Raw genomic sequence first — 27,091 nt, 5'->3', positions numbered from 1 at the left:
GCAATGCTTATTTTAGTTTAAAAACTTACAACTTAAGTTCTTCACAATATATGAAATGTACAGCATTTGTATATTATACACACAAGTCAGTGACATTGTGGAAACATGCATGTGTAGTAAATAAGTGAGTCTTTGAAACTAAAACAAACAGCTCAACATAGAAGGACATATGACCTCACACTAGAGGCCAATTTTAGCAGGTGGATAAAGAGAAAACTGCAATGAAGTCACAAATGTATTATATCCATTGTCTCCTGTAGGCAAGCTATATCAGAAATGTAGGCACAAAACCTTAAGCTTTGGCTCTTTACAAGTAACAAATACCCATTATAAGCGATAACTATATTAAAATATGCCTTTATCTGGCTTCTGTAATAATGCGCAAACAGAATTCTAAAATTTGAAAAAAAACCTGTCAAAACCACAAAAGACGACAGTAGCATGGAAATGAACTAACAGGAAGAGGAAGGCATTAGAGAAAACCTATACTGATTTATTTAGTTTGAGAGATTATACTGAAATAGTGAAAAGGGAAAAAAGTTTATAACCTCACCTCCTTCACCCTCATCTGATCCTCTGAAACTAGGATCCTTCAGCATATCCAGTTCAGCTAGCATGCGCACATATAACGCATTCTGTTTGAATGAAGGGTAGAATTTTTCATCCCGCAGCATCAGGTCATATACCTTATTGAATTAAAATACCAAGATTAAAACTAATTGCCACCATAGGTTTCTAGACAAAAGCCTATTAAAATTCTTAGCAAATTGTTTTATGCACCCTATTTTTCCTGCATACACTCTTCCCCTCCCCTTTGCTATACTTTTAGCTTTCCTTCAAAACCCTCATTCTGTAGTTTCCAATTAGAAGTATAGGCAGTCCTCAGACCTACGACAAGATGTGGTTTTCAGGAACCAATTGCAAATTGAAACATTGCAACTCGGAACCAATTTTCCTACAGGAAACAATGTTATAAAATGGGGGACTGGTCCCTGAACTAAGGTCTGATATCTTACTTTCACCAAAAATAACCCAGAATTTTGTATTCAGTGAATTATGGATGAGTAATATAGCTACATTAATGTATTTATATTGTAAACAGCAATCATATTGATTTGGAAGGACTTCTTTGAGGTGACTGCTGGACTTTTTGAAAGGTACTTGGCTGAAGTCACCTCAGGAGTCCTGGCTACAGGTTTTTCTGGAGTCTTGGCTGCTTTCTTAAAAGAAAGTATCCAAGGAAGTTTGGACAGATGTTCTCCAGGGGAGGTGGACGACGCAGTGAACTTGTTCACTGGAGTCGCGTCGGATCAAGCACTGTGAAGTCAAAACTGACGTCAGAAAGTTGAAACAGGGTGACAATTTGTAAAGGTTGTAGGTGACAAACGTTGCAACATGAAACGTTGCAAGTCAAGGACTGCCTGCCTAAGTAGATCTGCTCAGAAAACATCTTGCTTACTAGTAACAAGTTTTAAAGTTAAAGTTATAACTCATTGCTATATTATACATACATATATACATACACACAATGACATTGGCTAGGGACACATTCAAAAAGCCCGAGTCTGAAATGATCCAATCTTTGCAGGTCAGTCTAACCTGCCTAGGCTGAACCGGTTTGTAACCATACAGACGTCCCCACTGGACTGAAGAAACGCAGGCACATGCCTGCAGTGGCTCAAGCTAGAAGATGGGGGGTGCTAGAGCAGCCCTCCCTTCCCTTCTACAATGCTGAGCTGAGGGGGGGGCATGGCCAGACCCCACCAGGACACTATTAGGGAGGGGTCCCGTCTTCCCCCCCCCCCCAACTGCTCCTGACCAATGAGGGAGCCTGCAGGCAGTTGATAACACAACATTTAGTTGCACAGCTGAGAATTACACAGGGAGTTTATAGCATTTAGCACCCCATCCAGAAAAGAGCCTCTCACTAGTTAAAGCTCATCTTAAATAACTTTTTCTAAGGAAGAAATGGAGGGACAGGACGTTACCAGCCGACCTGTTGATTAGCTCCAAAAAGCCCTAAGTGGACACTGTTCCATCTGCCTTTGTCCTGTGCGCCTTACACAGACACCTCTCAGCATTAGGTAGCATACCACATGCTGGCTATTGTCTGTGCTGGGGGAGAGAGAAGGAAGGAATTCCTGCTTGTGCCCCCTTGAGGTGGGGGGGAGGAGGGGAAGGAGGGGCAGAGGGAAGCCAGGCAGACCCTGCTGGGTCTGCCATCTCTGCCCAAGCTCCAGCCAGGGAGCAAAGGGGCATGGCCAGCCCTGCTCTGGAGCAGAGAGCCCAGCCCAGTGCTGCAAAGCATCTGGGATGCTGTGGGACTCTGGTTTAAGTTAAACCAGGAAAGGGTCTGGGACAGACATTACATAAACCAGGTTTGACCAAAACCAGTTAAGTCCGATACTATATTCAACCAGGTTCATCTCAAACCAGTTTCAGCCATTTTCAAACTGGTTTATGTGCACTGAGCGTTTGTTCTGTTACAGGTTTAATCCAGGTTTCAACCAGTTTGTATGTAATGTCCGTCTCTAGCCATAGTCACTGGAATAACTCATTATGACCTCACTAGATGATCTGAGTCCAAAATAGGAGTTAGGTAGTCTGTTCGTGAAGAGATGTCATTTAAGGATGGCAGAATACCACAATATTCTGGTACAGTAACTGTGATAAGAAAATCAGAATCTTTGTGGTCACCTAAAGCCTGCAGAGCTTGAACACAGCATTAATGAATGACCCTTAACTCCACATGTGGTTGGGGGGGTGGGGGGGAGGAGGAGACGACACAGAGACACAGCCATGTCAGGGTAGCCTCAGGGGCAAAGAGGTAGCCCCTGAACTTCAAACAAAACAATCTCTCTCTAGCAACACACTAACCAATTGCATGGAAGTGTAAACTTAAAATCTGAGAGTTAGTAATCCAAGGCCTTTTTTTTTACCAGGCCATTAAGCCTCGCTCCAGATCCAGAAGCTAGTTGTGCCCCTTCATCAACACAGATGATATCATCATCACTGGACCAAACATGGGTTCCAACATCTATCATATTAATAGATGAGCAAGGATTCATTCCCTTGAGCATCTATTAATATGTCATATACACCACCACCCATCTACACTGGTCAGATGAAGCAATTTTTATGTGAATGGATGAATAAACACCAATCTGACATGAATTCCATAAAGAAACATAAGCCTATGGCAGAACACTAGCCTCCCTAGACATTCCATAAATGGCCTCAAAGTAAATTGCCTTTAAACAAAACTTAAAAACAAACAAACAACAAAAACAAAACCAACTTGTTTCCCAATTTCACATTCAAGTAGTCATCCATGAAAGAAACTGTTAGGTATGGTCTCCAAGACTGGATTCTTACCCCATGACTCGGGCTAGCTTCCATAATCCCCATGTCCTTCAGGGTGTTAACTCCTTTGTTCATTCCTTTTGACCTCTTCAACATACTACTTCTATTGAAATTACTTTATTTTTATTTAGTATCCCTGCTCTCTGCTAGTCCATTTACATCATCTGATTAAGTACATTTTTTTTTTTTTTTTTAAGGTAAATAAAGATTATGCCTCTCAACTAGCTAGTCTCTAAAAAAAGGTGCCACCCTACCCCATCTTCTACAAACCTATTATTTAAAGTGTGCACTGGTAACAGCACTGGTTTCAGTTTTCCTGTGGATTTGTGTGCCTAAATAAACAAAGAATGACAAATTTGAGGATCAAGTTGCTTGTGTACCTTATTTCTTAAATTTTCACTATGAAGTTTAGCTGTTACCATCAAATGCTGTAGTGTAGTCTTAATGCTTATGCAATAAACTGTGAATACATTATACCTTTCTCTGAATGTCATCAAAGATTTCAGGTGTTGGGTCCTCATGGTTCAGTGTTTCTGCCAATTTTGCTACTAAGCAGTCATCAATATTAACTCTTGGAGAGGCCTGTCAAAGAGATCTAAATTAACTTGCATAATGTTTGACATTGGGTGGGGGGAATAAATAAATCCAAATCTCCAGAAAATGTTAACCTTCCCTCTTTAGAAAGCAAAAATAGGTTTACCACACAAACAGCTATGCTATTTAAAAAACTTAGCAATAACTTAAGGATGTGTTTTTTCTTGGTGTGTATACGTGTACACACACACACACACACACACACACACACTTAAATAGCTACTAGTAAATGCTAATGATAATTACATGAAAGAAAAGGAGATGATAGTGAAGATAGCAAATTTGAACTAACACTTCAGATTTTCTGGGATTGAATCCAGTATTACATGTACTCTTGAAATACACTCAATGTTAATTCTTTATTAAATTCTCACTAATACGAAGTGAATTTAATATCCCTGTTCAAATTCGATCACTTTTCCAAAATCATATTTTCAGTTTATGTTGTTTTTAATATTTTAAAGTGAATGTTGTACTTGTGGAATGTCCCAGATTGCTCTTACGGGATACAAACACATAAGTATATATCCTCCAAAGATGCTTAACCATGAAGGAAGAATCAGAGGGGCGACTGAACTGACCTAAGACTTTTGTTTTCTGCTAGAATGGCAAAAAAATGTTTAACCATGTTAAAACAGTTTTATGCACATAACCAAGATACTTAAGCCACTAAGGCTGCTAACAGAAGGTGCACTTATCTCAGGATAAAGCCAAAGCAAACAGATGTCCACACATTATCCCAGGATAAATCCTAAAGTTTCCTGGATGAGTAGTTGTTGCAGTTTATTCCAGAATATAGCAAGAGATGTTTGTACAGTTATCCTGGGATAGTATCATTAAATCAATGGCAAAAACTCACTGGACCCTGTTTAGAAGGTTGGTGTGTGTACATGCTAATCCCAGAATCATTTTGTTCCCAGACAGACTATTTATCCAGGGATAAATACAACAACTGTTCCTAGTCTAACACATCAGGTAGCTCATTAACCAGCAGCAAGTTCTGACCACCACCAAAATAAAAGATCTCTCTAAGATAAGGGACTTAGAGGCTGGAAGCAAAACAAACAAGATAGAAGGAAATAAATGTTAAAAAGATGTTTGGAAAAAGTCATTTGTTGAAGAAAACTGTGGGAGTGGGGCATGGGAATTGAGATCAAAACAGGTAAGCTATTTAAGTCAGCTATCACAAGCCTGATGGACTATCAAGTTGTACCAAATGAATACATAATGAACAGGGGATAAATTACTCATGGTATATCCGATTCAGTGCTCTACCTCTAAAGTATCCACTCCTGCCACTGTTGGAGACAGGCTACTGGGATGGATAAGACCATTCATCTGACCCAGTATGGCATTTCTTATCTTGTTAAAATTGTGTGATGAATAATTTAGATATCCAAAGGGGATAACAAATCATTTGGTTTGGATTCCAAGTAAAGTAAGAAGACACAGATGAAAGGTTGCATTAAGCAGCTGCACCTTCTTCTCCACCCCCTGCCCACCCCACAGAAGATCCTCAATTTGTAATTTTTTCAAGACTTAACTTTTGCTTCCATCATCTAACAGCCAGCTTTTGATAAATTAAATATACTGCATTTGACAGGTCATCTGTGCACATGCCATTGTTGTTTTCCGAGAAAAAGTTAGCAAGAACAATTGACATAATACAGGAGGTATCCTTCAGGCATTAACTTCAAAATTTTGAACTCAAGCAGCTAGCTCCACCAGATCCATTTGACAAGAAATTGGCACTATCCTTCCAATTTTATCTGGACTCTGAGTTTAGAACTGTAATTTATTTTCCCATAATGAAATTCCACAAAATTCTGGAAAGTATATGTTGTTACCTTCTCCGATAAGTATTGCTCATAGATCCCAAATGCAGCTGCTCTTAACAGACCCTTGGTTTGATTAGTCTGATGCTTCCCATCTTTCTGCCGGCTTTGCAACACCTCCAGCTGCTGCTGGGCTGTAACCCTGTACCCTTCCACCGTCATCCAAAAGAAAAGATGTGCTTGGCCTCCAGTCTGCTGCATGTAATCTACAAAAATCAAATTTGTGTAGATATACCTGCTTGGATAAAAGCTCATACCTAAGAGTTCACCCATATTGCAGTATAAAAGCCAAGAAAAAAAAAACAACACATAAGAATTAATATGGAAACTACTTTATGTGCTAAAGCTGAATCAATACTGACACTCAAACATTGTCATGAAGAGCCAAAAATAGCGAGCTACTGCATACCAATGACTACAGTAAACAAAATCCATGAAGTATAGAAGTAGATGGGTGTTCTTATTCACAGCTGAATCATAGGCCATAGCTATACAGGATATATAAACATGAAGTACAGAATATAAGAGCCAGGTCAGAAGTTAAACAGAGTTCTAAAGATTCCATTTATTTATTTACTATTTGAAAAGGGTAATAGACAAGGTAAAAGATGCTGAGGGAGTTGGCTGATGCGACTGCAGAGCCACTAGCCATCATCTTTGAAAACTCATGACCATCAGGAGGTCCTGGATAACTGGAAAAGGGCAAATAGTGCCCATATTTATGAAAGGGAAGAGGATCCAGGGAACTACAAACCAAATCAGCCTCACTTCAGCCCCTGGAAAAATCATGGAGCAGACCCTCAAGGAATCCATTTCTAAGCACTTGGAAGAGAAAAAGATGATTAGGAACAGTCAGCATGGATTCACCAAGGGCAAGTCATGCCTGAGGAACCTGATTGCCTTCTATGGTGAAATGACTGGTTATGTGGAGACCAGTGGATGCGGTGTACCTTGATTTTAGCAAGGCTTTTGATATGGTTTCCCACATTCTCGCAGGCAAAATAAGTAAGCATGGGCTGGATGAATGGACTGTAAGGTAGACAGAAAGTTGGCTGGGGCATCAGGCTCAGAGAGTAGTAATCAATGGCTCAATGTCTAGTTGGCAGCTGGCATCAAGCAGAGTGCTCCAGGCGTCAGTCCTGGGGCTGACTTTGTTCACTGTCTTCATCAATGATCTGGAAGATGACAGTGCACCCACAGCAAGTTTGCAGGTGACACCAAGCTGGGGGGGGGGGGGGGGGGGAGGGGGCGGCGCACACGCAGAGGAGGAAATGAGTAGATATGCTGGAGGGTATGGCTAGGATTCAGTGTGACCTAGAACAATTGAAGGATTGGGCCAAAACCAAATCTCATGAGGTTCAACAAGGACAACTGCAAAAGTCCTACATTTGGGATGGAACAAATCTAATGCACCAGTACAGGCTGGGGGCTGACTGGCTGGACAACAGCTCTGCAAAAAAAAAAGGACCTGGGGCTTACAGTGGACAACAAGCTCAATATGAGCCAGCAGTGTGCCCTTTTGCCAAGGTTAATGATATACTGGGCTGCACTGGTAGGCATGTTGCCAGCAGGTCAAGGGAAGTGATTATTCCCCTTTATTCAGCACTGGTAAGGCCACTTCTGGAACACTGTGTTCAGTTTTGGGGCCCCCACTACATAAAGGATGTGGACAAGCTGGAAAGAGTCCAGCAGAGGGCAACAAAAATGCTTCAGGGGCTGGGGCACATGACTTGAGAGGACAGGCTGAAGGAACTGGGCTTATTTAGTCTAGGAGATTGAGAAGAGACTTAATAGCAGCCTTCAACTACCCAAAGAAGATGGAGCTAGACAGTTTTAAGTGGTGGCAGATGACAGAACAAGAAGCAATGATCTCAAGTTGCTGCAAGGGAAGTTTAGGTTGGATATTAGAAAGAATGTTCTCACTAGAAAGGTAGTAAAGCACTGGAACAAGTTACCCAAAGACATGGTGCAATCTCCATCCTTGGAGGTTTTCAAGACCCAGCTAGACAAAGCTTTGGCTGGGATGATCTAGTTGGGGATGGTCCTGCCTTGAGCAGGGAGTTGGACTAGATGACCACCTGAGGTCCCTTCCAACCTTAATTTTCTAGGATTTTAAAGCAAGCATGAAAAACAATCCAATCCTGTTTAACTGCACAGCAAGACAAAATATTATATGGCTCAATTAGTTTAAAGAAGGCTGTTTCAAACTGACAGTATCTGCAAACTTTCTGACCTTTACTCCAATTTTCTGATTTACTATAGAGCCTAACAATCAGGAGGGCACATTAGTGATTCTTACATATGAATAGATTCCAAAAAGTGTTAAGTCAGTTTTTAGGGGTTTTTTAATCCTCAATGAACCAAGGGTTAATCATGGACTGCTAAACATTTTGCAGCCCTCCAAACTCAACTTGAAGTTACTGTCATGTGTAGCCTCACTACACTTCAAACAGATATCTAGAGCTTACAAGGAATGTGGCCAAACTTAAAATCAGAGGCTTCATCAGTTCCAGTAGTAAGCCTCACTTAAAAAGAAAGGGAAACAAGTTGAATCATTCTAGAAGAACAAATATTCATACATGTCAAAAGATGGCTACACTACCTCTGAAAGCTTAAGATTACTTCAGCATTTGGCAAAATATTTAACTTCAACTGTAAAAATCTTACTGCAAAAAAAAAAAAACAAACAAAGAAAAAAATAATGCCCCCCCCTCCCCCCCAAAAATCCCCACTCAATTTCTTCTAGATAAAGGAAACATCCATTCACTAGGCATATCAATTTCATAATATACATAGTATTGTGGGTTTGTAAGCTCCTACTTGAGTAGAGAAAAATCAATCTTTAAGTTAGTATTTACCCATAAAAAATTGTAGTGCAACATTGTCTACCAGAATGTAGTCCAAAGGGACTGTGCAAAGTTTTCCAAAGTTTGCTGCCAGTTTCACAGTATCTATTTCCTGCAAAAAAAATAGAGCACAGCATATTATCATCAAAAAATGGTAATCCCACCTTTCACTTTTTTTTTTTTTGCAGGCACCTCAAGTATGTTTACCAGTAAAAAGCTGTTTAAACTAAACCAAAGTAAGATTTACTAGTTAAATTTTCAGGTTACTCCTAAAAACATAATATAAGTGGGGGGCGGGAGAGGGGTTAGTGCCTCAGAAGAGCATTTGACAGCAGAATAGATTATTCATGTTTTTCAGAAAACTGGATTCTGTTACTGGTTCTGCTACAGAGCTCCTATGGGATACTGTTTAAGTAACTTGACCTTAGAAACCAAAAAAAAAAAACCCACAAACCAACCCAAAGCACTTTCTTATTAGATGAGCACTAAACCCATTGATAAAAATTGCTCATCACAACCCTCTGAAATTTCTTTTACAGTACAAACCAGCAGAGCCAACCAAGTCATATTCTGAAGTTTGCTCATCATCACTTCATGTCCATAGCAAGATAAAAATCAACCTTCACTAAGGTCCAACATTCCATATCTAAACATGCAGTAGTAGCCAAAGACCTCAGGCATAGGTCTATTTAGGCACAGTTTAGAGCATCATGCAAAAACAACACTTGTGGGGCACAAACCTGCAGCTAAAACTATGCATCTTCCAAAAAACGGAAAAGCCTTGCACACTGAAGCACAAATTACATTAGTCTCTCAAACTCCACAAAAAAGTAGAGGGCAGAAACTGGATAGTAATTATAGAGGCTGTTAGAACATATGAGGAGAGTTTCATGAATTTCTTACATGTGGGAAACTTTCAGACTAATGAAATGTAAAGTTGGATGTGTGTCCTAAGCAGTTTACCCTACAAGATGGAGTTTGTATAAAAAAAAGTTTCTCAAATCTTATCAGGTGTTTAGCTTCTTGCTTTCAGGTGGCTTTCAAAAAGCAGAGTTTAAAAAGGAGTTTAAAAAAACAGCTTATCTTTAAAATGACTGAAATACAAAATTTGCAACTTGCAATAGCTACCGATAGAACTGTAAAGTTCAAATATTACTTTCTAGCAGAAGACAGTAGTGAATTTCCCACATAAAAAATAAAATACGCAGGTTCAAACTTCAGCTGGAGTGTACTTGGTAGCTTTGTTGGTCTGAGACAAAAGGTATACAAAAAAACTAGAACTCTTGGTTCCAAAATGAAACCTTTTATTAGACCAACTGGGAAATCGATAATAAAAGATTTCATTTTGGAACCAAGAGTTCTAGTTTTTTGTATGTCAAACTTTAGCTGTGCACTCAGATATATTTTGTGTACACAGCATCTGAGAGTGTGTGTACACATACACACACTCTCAGATGCTTCACAAAGCACAGTGGTTAGGAACTTAAATCTGCTAAGAATCCAGGTTCCGCTGTATACACAAAATATATCTGAGTGCACAGCTAAAGTGTGACATACAAAAAACTAGAACTCTTGGTTCCAAAATATACATACATACATACGCACACACACACGGGACAGTGATGGTGATCCAGCTAGAAAAGCAGCACTCAAGTAAAAGCTACAGCAAGCAGATAAGTGGGTCTCTTAATTGAGCATCACATTCGAAAAAATAAAGCTGCAAATCGCCCCAAAAAGAAAAACCTAGGTTCTACTGTACAACACAAACACCCACCACTTCTCTTTGTTTGAGAATTTGTAGCAATTTACCCACAATCTCAGTGATTTAACACCAACAGAAAAAGTACTTACTTTTCCTGACTGCAACCTCTGTATTCTTGAATCACATACTTTAACAACATATAGTAAGCTGTTTATTTGATTTTTTATAGTGTTGATATCTGAAAACAAAGAACAAAGACTAATCAATAAAGGTAGATTTACATTAGTTTAAGGAATAAACATTTGACCTTTCTTGATTGTATTTATATTTTATGTATTCCTTTTGTTTTGTTCCTGTTTTTAATGCAGTATTACCTGCTAGCCTGAGTGTAAACTTCACACCCTAGAATTTTTTTATTTTTTTTCCCCGATATTCAGTGTCCAAGTGGAAGAAATGAAGTGAAACAAAAAACCCACTTCTACTCTTTTCAATGTAACTACTTATTGTTTATTCCCAATTTTACTAAATTAAATACTATTGAAACTCATCTCAGCAACAAGGTCATTTTACTTTAATGCACAAGATCAGTATCAAAATGCATTTTAACAAGATGTTTAAGAGATATTATCAGGGATCTGGGTTTTCCATTTGCCATGGAAAAAAAAACAAACAGATTCTCAGGGGAGAGGGGCAGGGACAGCACAGGCAATGTATGGGAGAGACATGTGCTATGCCATGGCTGCTAAGGTGAGGCACAATGCTAGCACAGAGTTGTGCCCCTCACTACTGCCAGGTGAGCTGGGGGCACCTCACCTTAGTGGCCATGGCAGGGCATTGTTCCCTCCGGCTCTGGGTCCTGCCTGCTGGGCTGCAGAGGCAGCTCCTGCCTGGAGCTGGTCCAGCCTGGCAGTAAGCCTGAGCCCCACTGTGGGTGCACAAGTGTGAGGAGGCATATGCTCCCCCCACCTGTCACCTGTGCCTATACCCCACCTTCCTAACACACCCACACCCCCTTCCTCACTGTGGGGGGTTGCAAGTCAGGTTTTTTTAAAATCAGAGAATTTGTGATTTTTTAAAACAGAAAAAAAAACAGGATCCCTGGATATCGTGATGAGAGAACACAGAAATTGGAATTTAGATAGAGACCGTCTCTGTTCACATCATGATAGAAAACCTCAAGTTTGGTCTTTCTGCAAAGCACTTGAACATTCAAAATGTATTTTAAGTTAAGAGTTTGCCTTGATTGAAATAACCCTTTTAAAACAAATTATCCTGTTGGCCATTTATTTCTTTGTGAAAATTAACACACACTAACCATCTCCTGCTGTATCCAAGGATCGCAGATACTGCAGTTCTTCTCCTGCCTTATCTTTGACTGCTTCCAACTCCCCTATATTATCACTTAATTTAATAATGTTCATAAAGGCCTCATAGTTGCAATTGGAATCACGAATCTGAAACATTCGGAAAAATTACAGCACAAATCATACAAATGAAAAAAAAGACATCCATGGCATAAATTTCACAGTGAAGTGTAAATCAGTCACTTAAGGAATAATGGCAATTTTGATATGGTATTGTACAGCGTAGGCCTTGCTAGAATATGGATTAATGCAACCACTAAATCAATACATATACAAATTACACAGAGGCCTCGCTAACAGCATGAACCAAAGTAGGCCTCACTAGAAAAAACAAACAAACTAGGTATACCATATACAGCTTGTACAAAGTAGGTTGTTTGTCTTTGTAGGTGCTTTAAGGCCAAAGTGAATTGATAAGACCATTACAGGACACGAACAAAAAGATAAGAGCAACTTGGCTAACAGTTTTCCATACCTGGCAGGAAGGTCACACTAATTGGTGAGAATTAGGATGTATATACTGTAAACACGAAGTTGTCTGTGCATGTCAGTGGTGTTCAACCTTTTGGTCAAATGAGTGGTGTGGGTCCACCTAGCCTGTACCCACCATGACTGGGGTTCCGCACTCCCCTGCACACTGGATCTAAATGGGCAAGACCATGGCCCACCAACCTCCCCACAGACAAGGTGGGAGTTCCACAGGCTGGATGACAAGGCGTCAGGGGTGGAGCACCCCTGGTGTATATAGAAAGAGGCCTAAATCCCCTTCGTACACCACAGAGCTAAGTGAGCAACTTCATTGCATATTATGCTAGTGCCACGCCTGAAAATAATTCAGCTAGCACTGTGTACCACCAGCTGGTCATGGATGCCAACGTTAGGCATGTTGGTAGACATCCTTGCCAAGCTTTGTCGCTATGAGCCAAAGCCTACACTTTGTTATTACAAGGCAGTAAAAGCATACGACCATAGATAGTATCCTGAAAGCACATGTATAGACCATCTAAACTAAAGGAGCATGACATGGTAAATAATACTCAACTGCTCTAACGCCACCAATGGAGTCAAATAATTTTGTTGGCCAACAGCTCTAGGAAACCTTGCTTTTAAACACATTCCATATACCATCATGACCTCAAGAACAATCCTACTAAACTACAACAAAGATAAAATTAGAACTATCTTGGATTTGTATCCTTGGGGGAAGTCAGTCTGCATAGAAGTTCAAACTTTTAAAAATTTAGTTTAAAACTAAGCAAGAATGTTTGTGGGCGATACATTTTATTACAACAATTGTGTGGTTGGCATAAAGTTAGACAAGCTTTTGAATTCAATGCATTTGTCGCTTTATTAGAATATTTAGTGTTTATACAAACCTAACCTTTCAAAGACTTTCAAGCTGTTTGCATGGAATTTAAAAGCCTAGTAGTGGGATTCCCACAGCAATGGTGTCCCCTTGGGTAAAAAGCAAGAAATGTAAGAAGCAACAAAATGATTATTGTAGCTAGACTGTTCTCAGTGGTAGCAAATGACAGAACAAGAAGCAATGGTATCAAGTTGCAGCAAGGAAATTTTACGTTAGACATTAGGAACCCCACCCCCCCATGTAAAAATCAGGAGGATGGTGAAGCATTAGAATGGGTTGAATCTCCATCCCTAAAGGTTTTTAAGGCCCTGCTCAACAAATGGCTGGAATGATCTAGTTGGGGCTGACCCTGCTTTGAGCATGGGGTGTCAACAATCCTTTAACACTGTGGTGCTTAAGCCTTTTGCCTTCTGGGCCAGATCAGGCCTTGGAATCCAACACCACCCCTGCCCAGTGCTCCTACACACTGGAATCAAGTGCCCAAACGAACACACAGGGTTCATGGCTCCCAACAGGTCTGGGCATTTGGCAGCAGGGGAGCAGTACCGCCACTCCTGCACCACCAAGTTTTCTGACCAATAGAAAGCGCTGAAAGCCACATAATTTGGGGGGGGGGGGGGGGGGGGGGGAGGGGGTCAGATCTGGCCAGCAAGATGTTTGAGTGCCCATGCTTTAAATATTTAAAAAGCACAACACAGCAATCCCACTGAAAATAAAAGCCTCTGACTCTCTCCTACACTGCATGCTGTCACTTTGTACCCAACACATGGCTCACTGGCCCCAACCCATCTGACCAGGATTTATGATATGGTACAGCCCTTGGAGGACTGTGGCAGTCTTCCTTGGTTTGTGCATCAGATCAATTACCCCACAATCAGATTCTAGAAATTTTAGAGTCTATCTATGCCACTCCAGTCCTTTAAGAGTGGAAGTGGACAGCAGAGACTGAATATTTAACCCAGCACACCAATGCTCCTATTGAAAACCTTAAAGTATTGCCATGGGAAGAGGTGGGAAGGGTGAGGGTGGGGGAAAAAAGAGGAGAGAAAAGAGCTGATGGGGAAAAAAAAAGAAAGCCCTGCCTTGCTTCATAAACCAAGCCCAAAAGAACCAATATTCTCAAAAAGTGTACTGGGTATTAGAAGTTAACACTGAAACCAAGCCTGGGAACTCAGAACTTAGTACCTTATAAAAGGTAGAAAAGAAAAAAAAACCCAGAAAAGAAATACCTCCCCCCGCATAGGCCTTCTTTTATATATAAAGACAGCAACAAACCAATCCATTAATGTAGGTTTCATGTGACAAGTATAAAACAGCTCTCTTTTCCAAAAAAAGATAAATTAGTATAAATATTCTGATAAGGTGATACCAAAACAGAATGTCAATGTATTAATGGCAAAAGAAACAAGTTGGGATGGACTTCACAGAATGCTCAGGGAATAATTAAAAGTGAATTTATGCAGCAAGCCTAAGTAGAATAGGCAGAAACAGGCAAGGAAAGAGGGAAAGATTAAAATGTTTTTAAAAGAAAAGTTTGGTGCCTACAGAACAGTATTATTCTTATACAGTTTGACTTCAGGCAGCTCTCAACAGGAAGTGCTCAATACCAAGCCATTTTATTACAACCAGAGAACTTTACGCAGGAAACCTCAATGTCAAAAAAATTAGTAAAATGACCACTTCCCATTTTTAGTAAGATCATATTTACCTTCTCTGCTTTATACCCCTGATGGAGGCAGAATTTAAGCACCGACTTTATGCCAGTTTGCCAAGTTAGAACTATTTTGAATTATAGACTGAAAAAGCAAGTAGTACATCAAGCCATCGAGTAGTTGAGGTTTTTTGTTTTTTTCAGGGGGGGGGTGGAAAGGAGAGGAAATTTAGTTCATGCAAGATGCCAGATCTTCACTTAAAAAGCTAGCTGCCCTCAAGTAACTTGTCACTAAAAAGGTCCAAAAATGCTAGGATTAGTTTTTAATGAAAGAATCTTCTTCATGGACTTCCAAATCCAGTGAAAAGCTGAAAGGTACAATACTGGTCTCAGAATAATTACAATTCTTCTTTCCAGTCAGCCTAGAAGCTAAAAAACATATCCTCCCACCCCATACTGGTGAACAAGTTAAGAGACTGTGACTTGGATGACTACACAGTCCGGTGGGTGGCAAATTGGCTAGAGGGTCGCACCCAGCGAGTCGTGGTGGATGGGTCGGTTTCGCCCTGGAAGGGTGTGGGCAGTGGGGTCCCGCAGGGCTCGGTCCTTGGACCGATACTCTTTAATGTCTTCATCAGTGACTTGGACGAGGGAGTCAAATGTACTCTGTCCAAGTTTGCAGATGACACAAAGCTATGGGGAGAGGTGGACACGCCGGGGGGCAGGGAACAGCTGCAAGCAGACCTGGACAGGTTGGACAAGTGGGCAGAAAACAACAGAATACAGTTCAACAAGGAGAAATGTAAAGTGCTGCACCTAGGGAGGAAGAATGTCCAGCACACCTACAGCCTAGGGAATGACCTGCTGAGTAGCACGGAAGTGGAAAGGGATCTTGGAGTCCTAGTGGATACCAAGATGAACATGAGTCGGCAGTGTGACGAAGCCATCAAAAAAGCCAATGGCACTTTATTGTGCATCAGTAGATGCATGACGAATAGGTCCAAGGAGGTGATACTCCCCCCCTATCGGGCACTGGTCAGACCGCAGTTGGAGTACTGCGTGCAATTCTGGGCGCCGCACTTCAAGAGGGATGCGGATAACCTGGAGAGGGTCCAGAGAAGGGCCGCTCGTATGGTTAAGGACCTGCAGACCAAGCCCTACGAGGAGAGACTAGAGAAACTGGATCTTTTCAGCCTCCGCAAGAGAAGGCTGAGAGGCGACCTTGTGGCTGCCTATAAGTTCATCACGGGGGCACAGAAGGGAATTGGTGAGGATTTATTCACCAAGGCACCCCCAGGGGTTACAAGAAACAATGGCCACAAGCTAGCAGAGGGAAGATTTAGATTGGACATTAGGAAGAACTTCTTCACAGTTCGAGTCGCCAGGGTCTGGAATGGGCTCCCAAGGGAGGTGGTGCTCTCCCCTACCCTGTGGGTCTTCAAGAGGAGGTTAGATGAGCATCTAGCTGGGGTCATCTAGACCCAGCACTCTTTCCTGCTTATGCAGGGGGTCGGACTTGATTATCTATTGAGTTCCCTTCTGACCCTAACATCTATGAATCTATGAATCCAGCTCTAAGATTCTCAACCTGCTTAGGCTTGAGGTACCCTTCAGAAAACACCACCTTCTAGATTTAATTCATTCTGAGCATGGAAAGATAGAGCAGTTCTTTGTAAGAAAAGAATTCAGAAAGACCACAAAGGGTCAAAATGTGTTGGGACACTACAAATGTTTATATTTCAAATATTTAGGTGTAATCTTCCGAATCACATGTAAATGCGATTATGTGGCACCCTTAAAAGGATCTCGGGTCATCCAGGTTGATAAACCTTTGCTGTAGCTAGATGTGTAGGTTGAAAACTTTCCTAATTTTTTTTTTTTACCATTGCTTTTCTACCATCTCTGCTAACCTGAAGCTGTAGTATACTAATCTTTCCCTAATTTTTTTCACTGCTTAATTTTAGATCAACATGGTGAGTATATTATAGGTTATGCAGGTAGACAATGGAAGCCAGGGAGTGACAAATGTAAGGCTGCATATGCAATCTTACATTTTATCTGCTCTTCTATGCATTGTTTAGGCGACCTCTATAAGCCTTAGAAACTGTATGTCTTTAGCTATACAATCAACACATTAAAAAAAAAAATCACAATTATTTTTTAACGTGCAATAGAAGACTTCCTGAACTGTACAGGTTCCTGTATGTACAAACTATGATTTCAACGTGTCACGTCTCTTCAAAACCAGTTCTCAGCACAACTCCAAAATACACAACCCCAAAAAACTCATTAATGGATTACTCTTGCACTTAAGAATTTTGAGAATTACTATTTTAAATACAGAGACCATTTTGCTCAAATTAGGTCATATGAAGATGTGTAGGGAAAAAAAAAAAAAAAGCCTGAAAAAAGAAAGTATGAACAATTAAAGCAAAATATAAAACAAAAAAAATTCACACACTCAGTTAACCACTGTCATATTATACAATCTCTTCCATAGTAAGTTACTACTACATACTTCTGCTACATACACACTAGCCATGCTGAGATGTCCAGGACCAAAGATGCTCTCACAAATATTGTGAAAATACCATCAAAACACCATTAAAAAAAAAAAAGTTAAAACCTTACCATCCATATGACATACTGATTAATATAATCAGGATCACTGAGCTGGTTTATTAATGGAAGAAGAATTCCTCGGGCGAGGATTTCCTGAAACCATTAGAAATTACACAATTATAATTTACAATTCATACCAGTTAAATCTACACAAAAAGTATAAAGCTCAGCTAAAAGCTTATATTTGTTTATACACATGCACAGAAACAGCCTGAGTGATCAAAAGTGAAGAATGCTAGCCAACCTGAAGTCATCTGACCACAAGGGAGAGCTACTCTCTCTCAAATGACAGGTTCCTTAGAGAAATATGAAACAACAGAACACTGATTTCCATAAAATTAAGAATTTAAGATTAATTTGACAAAATACATTTGATGGCATCCAAATGTCAATTACTCCCCAAGCAGTTTCTCAACTATTTCTCATTTTAACAAATTAAAATAATCACAAAAATCACTGCATTGTAAATACAGAACAATTCTAACAGTAACTTACACTGTATATCCAAGAAATTCTCTCATCTCTAGGAATTTATAAAATCTCATTAGGATAGGATTTGAGACAGAGAGAGAGAGAGACACAAAGACAGACTTGGATTTTCAGTTATTTCTCTTCCTAATGTAGGCACCTAGGCTGCTTACAGACGTTAAAAAAACCCCAACACAGTCAACAGTGCTTTAAAAAAAAACTCCATGCACTTCTGTGCCAAGCTCAGCACATGCCCAGAAGAGGCAGCACATTACTTCAACCCAGCTCACCTGACATCTGTATAGATCAGACATTTCAGCGAGGTTTTCTTTGGCATTTATCTAATAGCAGATTTAAATCAGTTTTAGATAAAGTGTTAAAAAAGCCCTGCTGAAGCACCAGATCTAGACAGATACTGCAGAGCTAGATCGAACTAACATGCTATGCCTCTTCCAGTAAAGCGTGGGATTTTTTGGTTTTTCACATTTGTCAGCAGCCCCAGATATCTATTATTCATTACTGTAAAATACAATGATCATGTTTATACAGCACAGATCTGATATCCTACACATTATGATATTTTGTGCAAGTGACAATTTTAGGAATGTAAAGCTTATATTTACCCTGACAAAGTATCGCATGATCTTGTTCTGGAAGTCTCCAGGAGGTAGCAATATATACAGTAAAACCTCACACACATCCCTTAGAAAACCTGGGAGAAAAGTATGTCAGAAAATGCATAGTTGTTGCATTCTACATGTTCCTACAATGAACAAAAAGACCCTCTAAACCTTCTAATGTCTTTACTTTCCAAATTGACTTTATGCCACTTAATTGAAAAGATCTCTTCAAGATCTCACAGTGCACTGAATGATTTTTTTATAAAATAATTTACTGTTTAGATTATCTGGAACAGAAATGAACATGTAAAAAGGGCTTGTTTTGCTCTCAAAGCAGCAGCTAATCCTTCCATAGGTTTGCTTCTCATGCTTGCAATGCTTTAATGCCTGTAGGCTTAAATCAAATCACTTTTTTTCTTTTCTTTTAAGCTAAACCAATTTCTGTTTCCTCATTCAGAGAAAGGTTTACATTGGATGCTTGAAAAGTGATTAGCCTTTCCTTCCCACCATGCCATATCAAGAGTTTTAATAAAGGCACATTTCCATCTGGAATATCTGTCAACCTTTTATACATATGCACAACTGCTACTAAAAATATATTAATATACACCCAATGAATGAAGTATCAAAGGACACTTGTTTGTAATAAAGTTACAAACTTAGCTTGGCATAGCTTCCATTTTAGTAATGAATGTAATATTTCTTACAGTTTACTGTAACACAACCCTCAAAAAAAAAAACAAAAAAAAAGAATTAGAGAAACCTTCTTCATCTTTGGGAGAACTGCAGACTAAGTCACGACAGACATCCTTTTCCATTTCAACTTCAACCTCAAAGAACATATCTACAAGTTCTTCTGCTGTATCTTCACAAAAGAAATTAGAAAATGCTTGTTTAGAAAACAAATGCATATATTATATATATATGAAAGCCTTTTCTAAATTAAAAGTAACCAAATAAAAACACAAAAAAATTAAGTGTAGAATGTAACAATTTATACTCAATTATTTTTATACAATGACATTTACCTTTCATCTGATCATCTTTTTCCATTATTCTTTGCTGAGCTTTTCTGAATACTCGCAGATGAGTGCCAAAATCATCAACTAGCCGTGTAGTGAAATAACTCTGCCAGTTTATTTCTTTTGACCTTTCAGAAAAAAGACTACATATCAACTAAATAATTAAGGTGGAATAAAGCTCTATCTTGTAATGCCAATATGAACAACTGCTACTTGAAAACAATTAAAAACCTGCACATTTTCAAAAGACAGCAGATTTACTGGGTTTACTGTTACAGTCCTACTTTCAGCCCCATAACTACACAAGAGAGGACATCTGTGTTTAAGATTTTGTTGTTGCTGTCACAGCAATGAAGAGGCTCTTCCTGTTTCTTTGATTTTGCTTTGCATGCATATATGAACACTTAAAGTGTGCATAACAGCTACATGCAAATTTAATATTATATTGTGTGTATGAGCATATATATTAACAAGCAATAGCTTTAAAAAACATGAACTTAGAGGCAGCTAGCTAGTAATAATCACAAGTTTACTAAAAAGATTTGCACTATACATTTTGAACAACACCAAATGTTTTAACACATTCATGTAGTGGCACTTCGTTAATGTACCAAAAACTATACCTAAACTGTGTTCTGCACTATAGTTTTCCAAGCAACAGTTAAAGGCTTCAGTAAAAAAACTGAAACTAAACTATCACAACTTCTCTGTGCCAAAAATACCCTTGCCTGAACTCTCAAATGAAAGACCAAACTACTCTGGAACCCACTCTGCCAAACTCTACAATACTACAAAGAAAAACTTATTTTCTATATAACTAATCCCCCAAAGCAGATGCAAAGAACTTTACAAGATTAAAGTCAATATCAGAAAGAAGGCAGAACAGTAAAAAGCAGAAGATATTCTGGTCATGAAGTTAAAAAGTTACCAAAGCTATTTATAGTTCAGTAGCTGGACTCCTTCATCCACAGTACTTGATAAATCAAACACTAGGTGGCAGCCTTACATAATTCTGTTAATGAGCATCTTTTAAAAAGAAAACTTTAAAATCATGCGTTATATATTCATTCTCCTTTTAGCATGCCTAGGTTACACTGTAGGCTGGTAAAAGAGAGCTAATTCCACCTAGCTGTGCCAGCTGTAGACCCAGCTATTAAATCATTTTAAGAACTGAGCAGTAGGACTGTGTGAAGCTTAAAAAAAAAAAAAAAAAAAATTGCTGATTCGATTCGGCAGAGGTTTGGCCCAATTCGGTGACTGAATCGAATCAGGAAACCCTTTAAAATCGATTTTGAGATTCGATGATTCGGCCATAGACACAGCTTTAAATGTTTTGTTCTACATACCTCAAAGGTACCAGGTGTTTCATGAATACTGAGACACTGGGGTGGATGGTACATCCAACAGGAGCACACAGGGTGCCCCACCTCCACCTCCCCATCCTCCTATGGGATGCTCCATCCACTCTACCATCACAGCATTCACAAGCTGTGCCTGGTACCTCAAGGTATGTAGAAAAAAAAAAACACATTTAAAGCCGTCTATGGCCGAATCACTGATTCTCCAAATCAGCATTGAATCTTGAGATTCGGCTGAAACGAAATTGGGACAGTGATCCAAATCAATGAATCAAATCACTGTTCCCGATTCGGGCCAAATCTGAATAGAATACAGCCCATTTTACACACCCCTACTAAGCAGTATGCAGTCAGCCTATTGATCCTGCTTGTAAAACCAAAATCACTGAAGTTTATTCATAAACCAGTCATTGAAAGTGAGCAGCCAGGCTACCTACTGGTAGTCATACAGCATTATTTCCTATAGTAAGTTGTCTAGGGTTTTGCTTAGTCTAGTCTTAAGAATCACAAGCGATGGTGCTTCCAAGCCATTTCCACTATTCCACAGCCTAGGATTTCAACAGCAAAGTATTTTCCCCGATACTAAGCTCCCCTGTTACATATCCTGGATCACCCAAGTTACATCCTGTAGTTCTACCTGCTATTTTTTTGCTTCATCACTAGCCATTACATGTGACAGATTGTAAAATTGATTCAAACTGAGTTGAGGAAAGTTTGGTAACTATTTAATTTCACTGCTATTTGTTTATACTACTGCTACTTAAGGCTATTACAACTTCTGGGCCTCTTTCTGGTAACATTATGGCTAGAATTGAAATACTCCAAGTTCAAGCAACAGAACACCACCAATATCTTCTCCGGCCCATAACAAGCTGCCTAAAATTACATAGGCCATACCCTGAAATATAACTACCAACAGTGTAGCCCCACTGAATCAGTGCAAAAAGGAACTTGTAAAGTAGAAGCATGGAGGATAAAGCTGTTTTTTAAGAGAAGCCAACTGTCTCAGCACTAGGAGTCTATATCAGTGTAGTTCCAGTTTCATCAGTAGATTCCCCCAGTTAAAACTTACTCACAAAATTTAGATCAGCTCCTTCATCACCAGAGATTTAAGAAGATAATGGCCTGCAACAAGAGTCTTCCTATGCAGAGCTTCATTTTGAGTACATATGACTTGCAACATTCAAGTTCAGACCTTTTCCCCCTTAGTAGTAAAGTTTGCATAGCCAGTCTCTCCCTGTGTTGTGCTAAAGGACTCTATTTCTTCCAAGCCAAAAATCTCAAATGGCATGAGACTCCCAAGCAAGGAAGGATGGGAGGCAAGGATGCAGATGTACATATGGACAGTGTTCTTTGAGCAGCTGTCCATATATGTATTCTCAATATAGGAGGATTCAAACTAGTGCCTCTATACCTAGAATTAAGCTTTTGAGATTTCTTGGCAACACGAACTGGAAGACCACTTATGCAACTATAATGTTTGGAGACATCGATGAAGTTCCAAGTGACCACCCTGCTGATACAGATTCAGAGAAACTGCACAAGCAAGATATGGTGGAATGTGCTTTGGCTACAGCAGGCAGTTCCACCTTGGAAGCTTCAGTGATATCCTCACAGAGATGTGACATCCAAGAACGCAGTGAGCAATGTAAAGAACAAGAGAGATTCCACACTGGGTCAGGCCAATGATCTCTAGCCTAGTACCTGTCAACAATAACAGCAAGTAGCAGATGATTTAGTGGGAAAGTATATGTACAGAGTAAGTCTAGTGTAATCCATCCCATCATATCCTCCCTCTTAAAAAACCATCATTGGTTTAGTGATGTCAGGGAACATCCTTGACTGTTCTATTTAATAGCTCCCAATGGACCTGAACTCTATAACCAGAGATTAGACTAAGTTTATGTACCATTAAGAATATAAACAAGGAAGGCCTCCTTTTGGGCATTCTTGGGAACCGACCTTAGAGCTATAGTTCAAAGACAGTACCAGAACTGAGGCTGAGACCAGTCTTACTAACAAACTGCTACTGCACAATATGTAGCACCAGCTACATGTCCCTGTTCAGGTGTTGATCATGTGAATTAGCCATGAGAAAGAATTCTCGTACTCTTCCATAGCTGTAAATGATCTGCATATGGAACACTTCCCAGGACTTGAGACAATACAGTTATCCGTTTCACCTACAGGTGAAACCACCATAGCGCCAGAGATTTGCAAAAATCAAATCCCATTGCTGATGAAGCAACCGCCGCCCTCCCCCCCCCCCCCCTCCAAGGGTCACAGTGGACAGCGAAAGTAAATCTGAAAGACAAGAGACAAATAAAAGGGGCTAGAAGCTCTACATACTTCAACTACACTGCAGGCTCCAAGATCATAAGCCATAGTGTTTTCTGCCAAACCAATGACACTAAAACCAGTTTCATAGTTGGTAGGGTCAGAAGGGACCTGAGCAGATCATCAAGTCTGACCCCCTGCTGTGGCAGGAAAGAAGTCTGGGGTCAAACGACCCTGGCTAGGTGATTATCTAGCCTCCTTTTGAAGACCCTCAGGGTAGGAGCACCACTTCCCTTAGACCTTGGCTCCAGATCCTAGCTGCCCCGACTGTGAAGTAGTGCCTCCTGATATCTAGCCTGAATCTACTCTCCATCAACTTATGGCGATTATTTCTTGTTACTCCCAGTAGTGCTCGGGGAAACAGGGACTCTCCCATTGCCTGCTGGTCCCCCTTGACCAGTTTATAGATGGCTACCAGATCCCCCCCCTCAGCCTTCTCTTGTGGAGGCTGAACAGGTTCAGGTCCTGTAGCCCTCATAGGACCTGCCTTGCTGACCCCTGATCATGTGAGTGGACCTCCTCTGGACCCTCTCAATGCTGTCCACATCCCTCCTGAAGTGTGACGCCCAGAACTGGACGCAGTACTCCAGCTGTGCCCTGACCAGTGTCACAGAGGGGGAGGATCACCTCCTTGGACCTGCTTGTGATGCATCTGTGGATGCATGACAAGGTGCAGGTAGCTTTCCTGACCACGTCCTCACATTGGCGGCCTTATGAGTACTGAACCAACTGAAGAGCACATTACCCTTTAACCTGTAATCATAAGGGGAAGGAAAGGGTATGGCATGTCCTTTGGGTTCTCATACAGAAAAAGGTTTCCAAGCTTCAGCACTGTTGCATATGCACACACACACAACAAGGATGTGCATACAGATATCTGAAGGAGAATGTGATGAAACAAAGTAGAGACCTTATAAAATATTTTGGCCTAGTTTTGGTTGTGAAATGCCTGCCCAAACAGACAGATCTTGCAGTGCTTCTGAAAGATGTCCAGGATTGTTGTGCTCTGGCAGGCCTTGGGATGGAGGGAATTCCAGATCTGAAAAATGACTGCTAAGAACAACCTTCCATGCATTTTTCACCAAACAGACTTGGCACAGTGATGTTATCTGAAGGAGGTTGGTTGTTTTGGCCAACCTTGAGGATTGTGGCAAGACAAAAAAATAAGATGGTTCCTTAGGTATATAGCTCCCAGGCCACTTACAGCTTTATAGGTCAAAACTGAATTGCTCATGGAAAGCTACTGGAAGCCAGTGCAGACTCTGGACAACTGGAGTTGCATGTTTCTGGTGACTCACACCCGTCAGAACGTGGGCTGCTGTGTCCTGCACCAGCTGCAGCCTCCAGATAGTTTACAAAAGGCAGCCAGCCCCACATATAGCACATTGTAGTAGTTCAGCTTTGAGATAACAAAGGTATGAATCACGGTGGCCAGATGAGAAAAGGCCTGAGCCTTCTCACCAAATGGCATTAGAAAGCACTTCTAGCCACAGCTAGTACCTGAAGCTCCAGATGAAGCAGGATCAAGAGGTACTCCAAGGCTGCAAACCTGAGTGACAAGGAGAGTCTGAACCCTAAATGATAGATGTCCCAGCCCTGTCCCCACCCCCACCAAGTCAGATGGTCTGCCTATGACTGTCGCCTCTGTCTTGTCTGGATTCAGTTTCAGTTGGTATACCCACCTCCCACTCCCAACTGCAGGCACTGGGAAAGAACTGAACCTAGGTCTACAGTCTCAGAAGACAAGAGGTAGAGATCAGCATCATCAACATACTGATGGCCCCTCAGTTCAAATTTCTATACAAATTTCACACAAATGACCTCCTATACACATTGAACAGAAGGGGAAATGAGATGAAGCCCTGAGGGACAATACAGGAAAGGTCCCAGGTGGATGACTAGCACTTGCCTATCACGGCTATCTGGGACCTACCTGCTAGGAAAAAGCAAGACCAATTTAGAGCTGACCCATGAATACCTACCAGGTCATGTAAATGTTATAAGCACCTCAAGCCGCAGAAAGACTGATTAAGACTAGCAGAGCAAAATTTCCTGTGTTAATCTTTAGGTAAAGAGCATCAACCACAGCCACAAGCACAGTCTTTGCCATCTCCTGAAAGAAGCCCAGGACTGACAGTCTAGGAAACAGATGGCATCCAGATGTGCCTGGAGTTGTCTGATAATGACCCTCCCCACAGAAGTGGGAGACAGGGAAATAACTATATGGAAAGTCAAAGCACTGGCTTCCTGAAAAGGAGTCAGTGACATTTTACCCTGCCATCCCCAAGAGAAGCATTGACAACTCCTGCCAGCAGTGGCCCCAGGCTCTCCCAACTGACTTTTACAAGCCAGAACAGGTATAGGTCCATTTTACAGTTGGTTGCCCTCATCCCTCCAAGCACCGTGGGTGATTTTTTTTTTTTTTTTTTTTAAACTAAGGCAATCCATGTAAACTGGACAAGACAGATTATTCAACCCCAAACTGACTCTAACAGTGGTGGTTCCCAAGCTATGCTACATGGAACAAATTTTGCCTGCAAAGTAAATGGCAGATGAGACGGGAAAAAAATCCCAGTGTTTATGCACTTATGAATATAGTAGGGCTGTGCAAAACGGGTCCTATTCGATTCAGATTCGGCCCAAATCAGAGACAGTGATTCAATCCATTGGTTCTGATCACTGTCCCCAATTCAATTCAGCCGAATTCAAATCTGACAATAGGATGCCGATTCAGCAAACCAGCGATTTGGGCACAGGCAAAGCTTTAAAAGTTTTTTCTACATACTTCAAGGTAGCAATGTGGCTGTGATCGCTGCAGTGCTAGGGCAGATGCAGCGATCACAGCAGCATAGGGGGCTCTCCAGCATGCTTGGCAGCAAACCCAGGTCTGCCAGGGAGCATGCTGGGGGGCCCCTTGGCACCCCACCCCGACCCAGCAATCGGCCACAGGGGGACCCTGAGTGCCCCCCCCAACCCATAAGGCACCAGTCGCCAAGCCGGGGGGGGCATAGGAGTCCCAGAAGGCCAGGAAGTGGACTGGAAGTGCTTCTGGTCCACTTCCGAGTGCACTAGGAAGCCCCCTGTTGCATCCAACAGAAGCACATCTGCCCCAGCACTGCAGGGTTCAGTGCCCCTGCTACCTAGAGGTATGTAGAAAAATCAAGTCAATTCCAACAGAGACAGCAGAGATTAAAGGGTCCTCCAATTCGATTCAGAGATTTGGCCACCGAATCAGGCCAAATTGAATCATGGACCAAAGCTTTGCTCAGCCCTAATATATAATTTAGTCAATTTCATCTTTTTGTCCATATAATAAATGTTTTATTTGTTAGTATGTTTCTCAATGTAGTGAGAAAATATCTTTAAAAACACTGTGCTCGACTGAAAGCAGGTAAAAGGTACAATCTTTACAAATGTGACCAAAAAGAATTTCAAAATAAGCCTCTAGTCAAAATGCATGCCATTTCCTCTTTGACACTGATGTTTTACTTGCCTGAAAAACACTGCACTGCTTGTACATATTGAAGAGAACAACTATGTGCAGAACACCAAGTCGTAAGCCATAATAAACAGCTCTCTTTATTGCAAAAATCTCTTATCCAAATACTTCAACTGTGTTTTTGACAGACTTTCTTTTGGACACACATCCTGTTACCAAAACAATATTTTTTATATACAAATATGGTTCTCACACTGGTGAAATAATCTAGTTTTTCATTAGAAATGTTTGTCAGGAAACATCATCTCACCAATTTAAGTCACAGGATGGACAAGATTTGCAGCTGTCTTGTGCTTATTTGAAGAGACAATGAAGCATTTCACAATAGTTTTATTTTTAAACTATACAGCATAGCAGCTAAAATATTTGCACATGTACTTTTTAATGACTCAGCAATCCAAGAAAGATTTCTACATTTGTCAAGTTGATTTAAATATAAATACA

The 27,091-nt window shown here is 40.6% G+C and overlaps 1 protein-coding gene across 4 annotated transcripts in view; it reads right to left on the bottom strand.

The window, feature by feature from the left end:
- SNX13 (sorting nexin 13) overlaps nt 1–27,091 on the bottom strand; it is a 151,865-nt gene that overhangs the window by 42,506 nt on the left and 82,268 nt on the right. For all 4 annotated transcript variants that reach the window (XM_019497915.2, XM_059728943.1, XM_059728944.1 and 1 more), the window contains 10 exons: nt 19,460–19,581; nt 19,195–19,296; nt 18,435–18,523; nt 17,353–17,436; nt 11,656–11,794; nt 10,490–10,578; nt 8,651–8,750; nt 5,805–5,998; nt 3,841–3,945; nt 554–686 (listed from right to left, as the gene is read on the bottom strand). In XM_019497915.2, the coding sequence (XP_019353460.1) occupies nt 554–686; nt 3,841–3,945; nt 5,805–5,998; nt 8,651–8,750; nt 10,490–10,578; nt 11,656–11,794; nt 17,353–17,436; nt 18,435–18,523; nt 19,195–19,296; nt 19,460–19,581 (1,157 nt within the window). The remainder of the gene's footprint in view (nt 1–553; nt 687–3,840; nt 3,946–5,804; nt 5,999–8,650; nt 8,751–10,489; nt 10,579–11,655; nt 11,795–17,352; nt 17,437–18,434; nt 18,524–19,194; nt 19,297–19,459; nt 19,582–27,091) is intronic.

The sequence above is a fragment of the Alligator mississippiensis genome, chromosome 5 (assembly GCF_030867095.1).
Source record: "Alligator mississippiensis isolate rAllMis1 chromosome 5, rAllMis1, whole genome shotgun sequence".
Taxonomy (NCBI): Eukaryota; Metazoa; Chordata; order Crocodylia; family Alligatoridae; genus Alligator; species Alligator mississippiensis.
The sequence above is the reverse complement of the archived record's forward strand: the minus strand, read 5'-3'. Positions and strand labels throughout refer to the sequence as shown.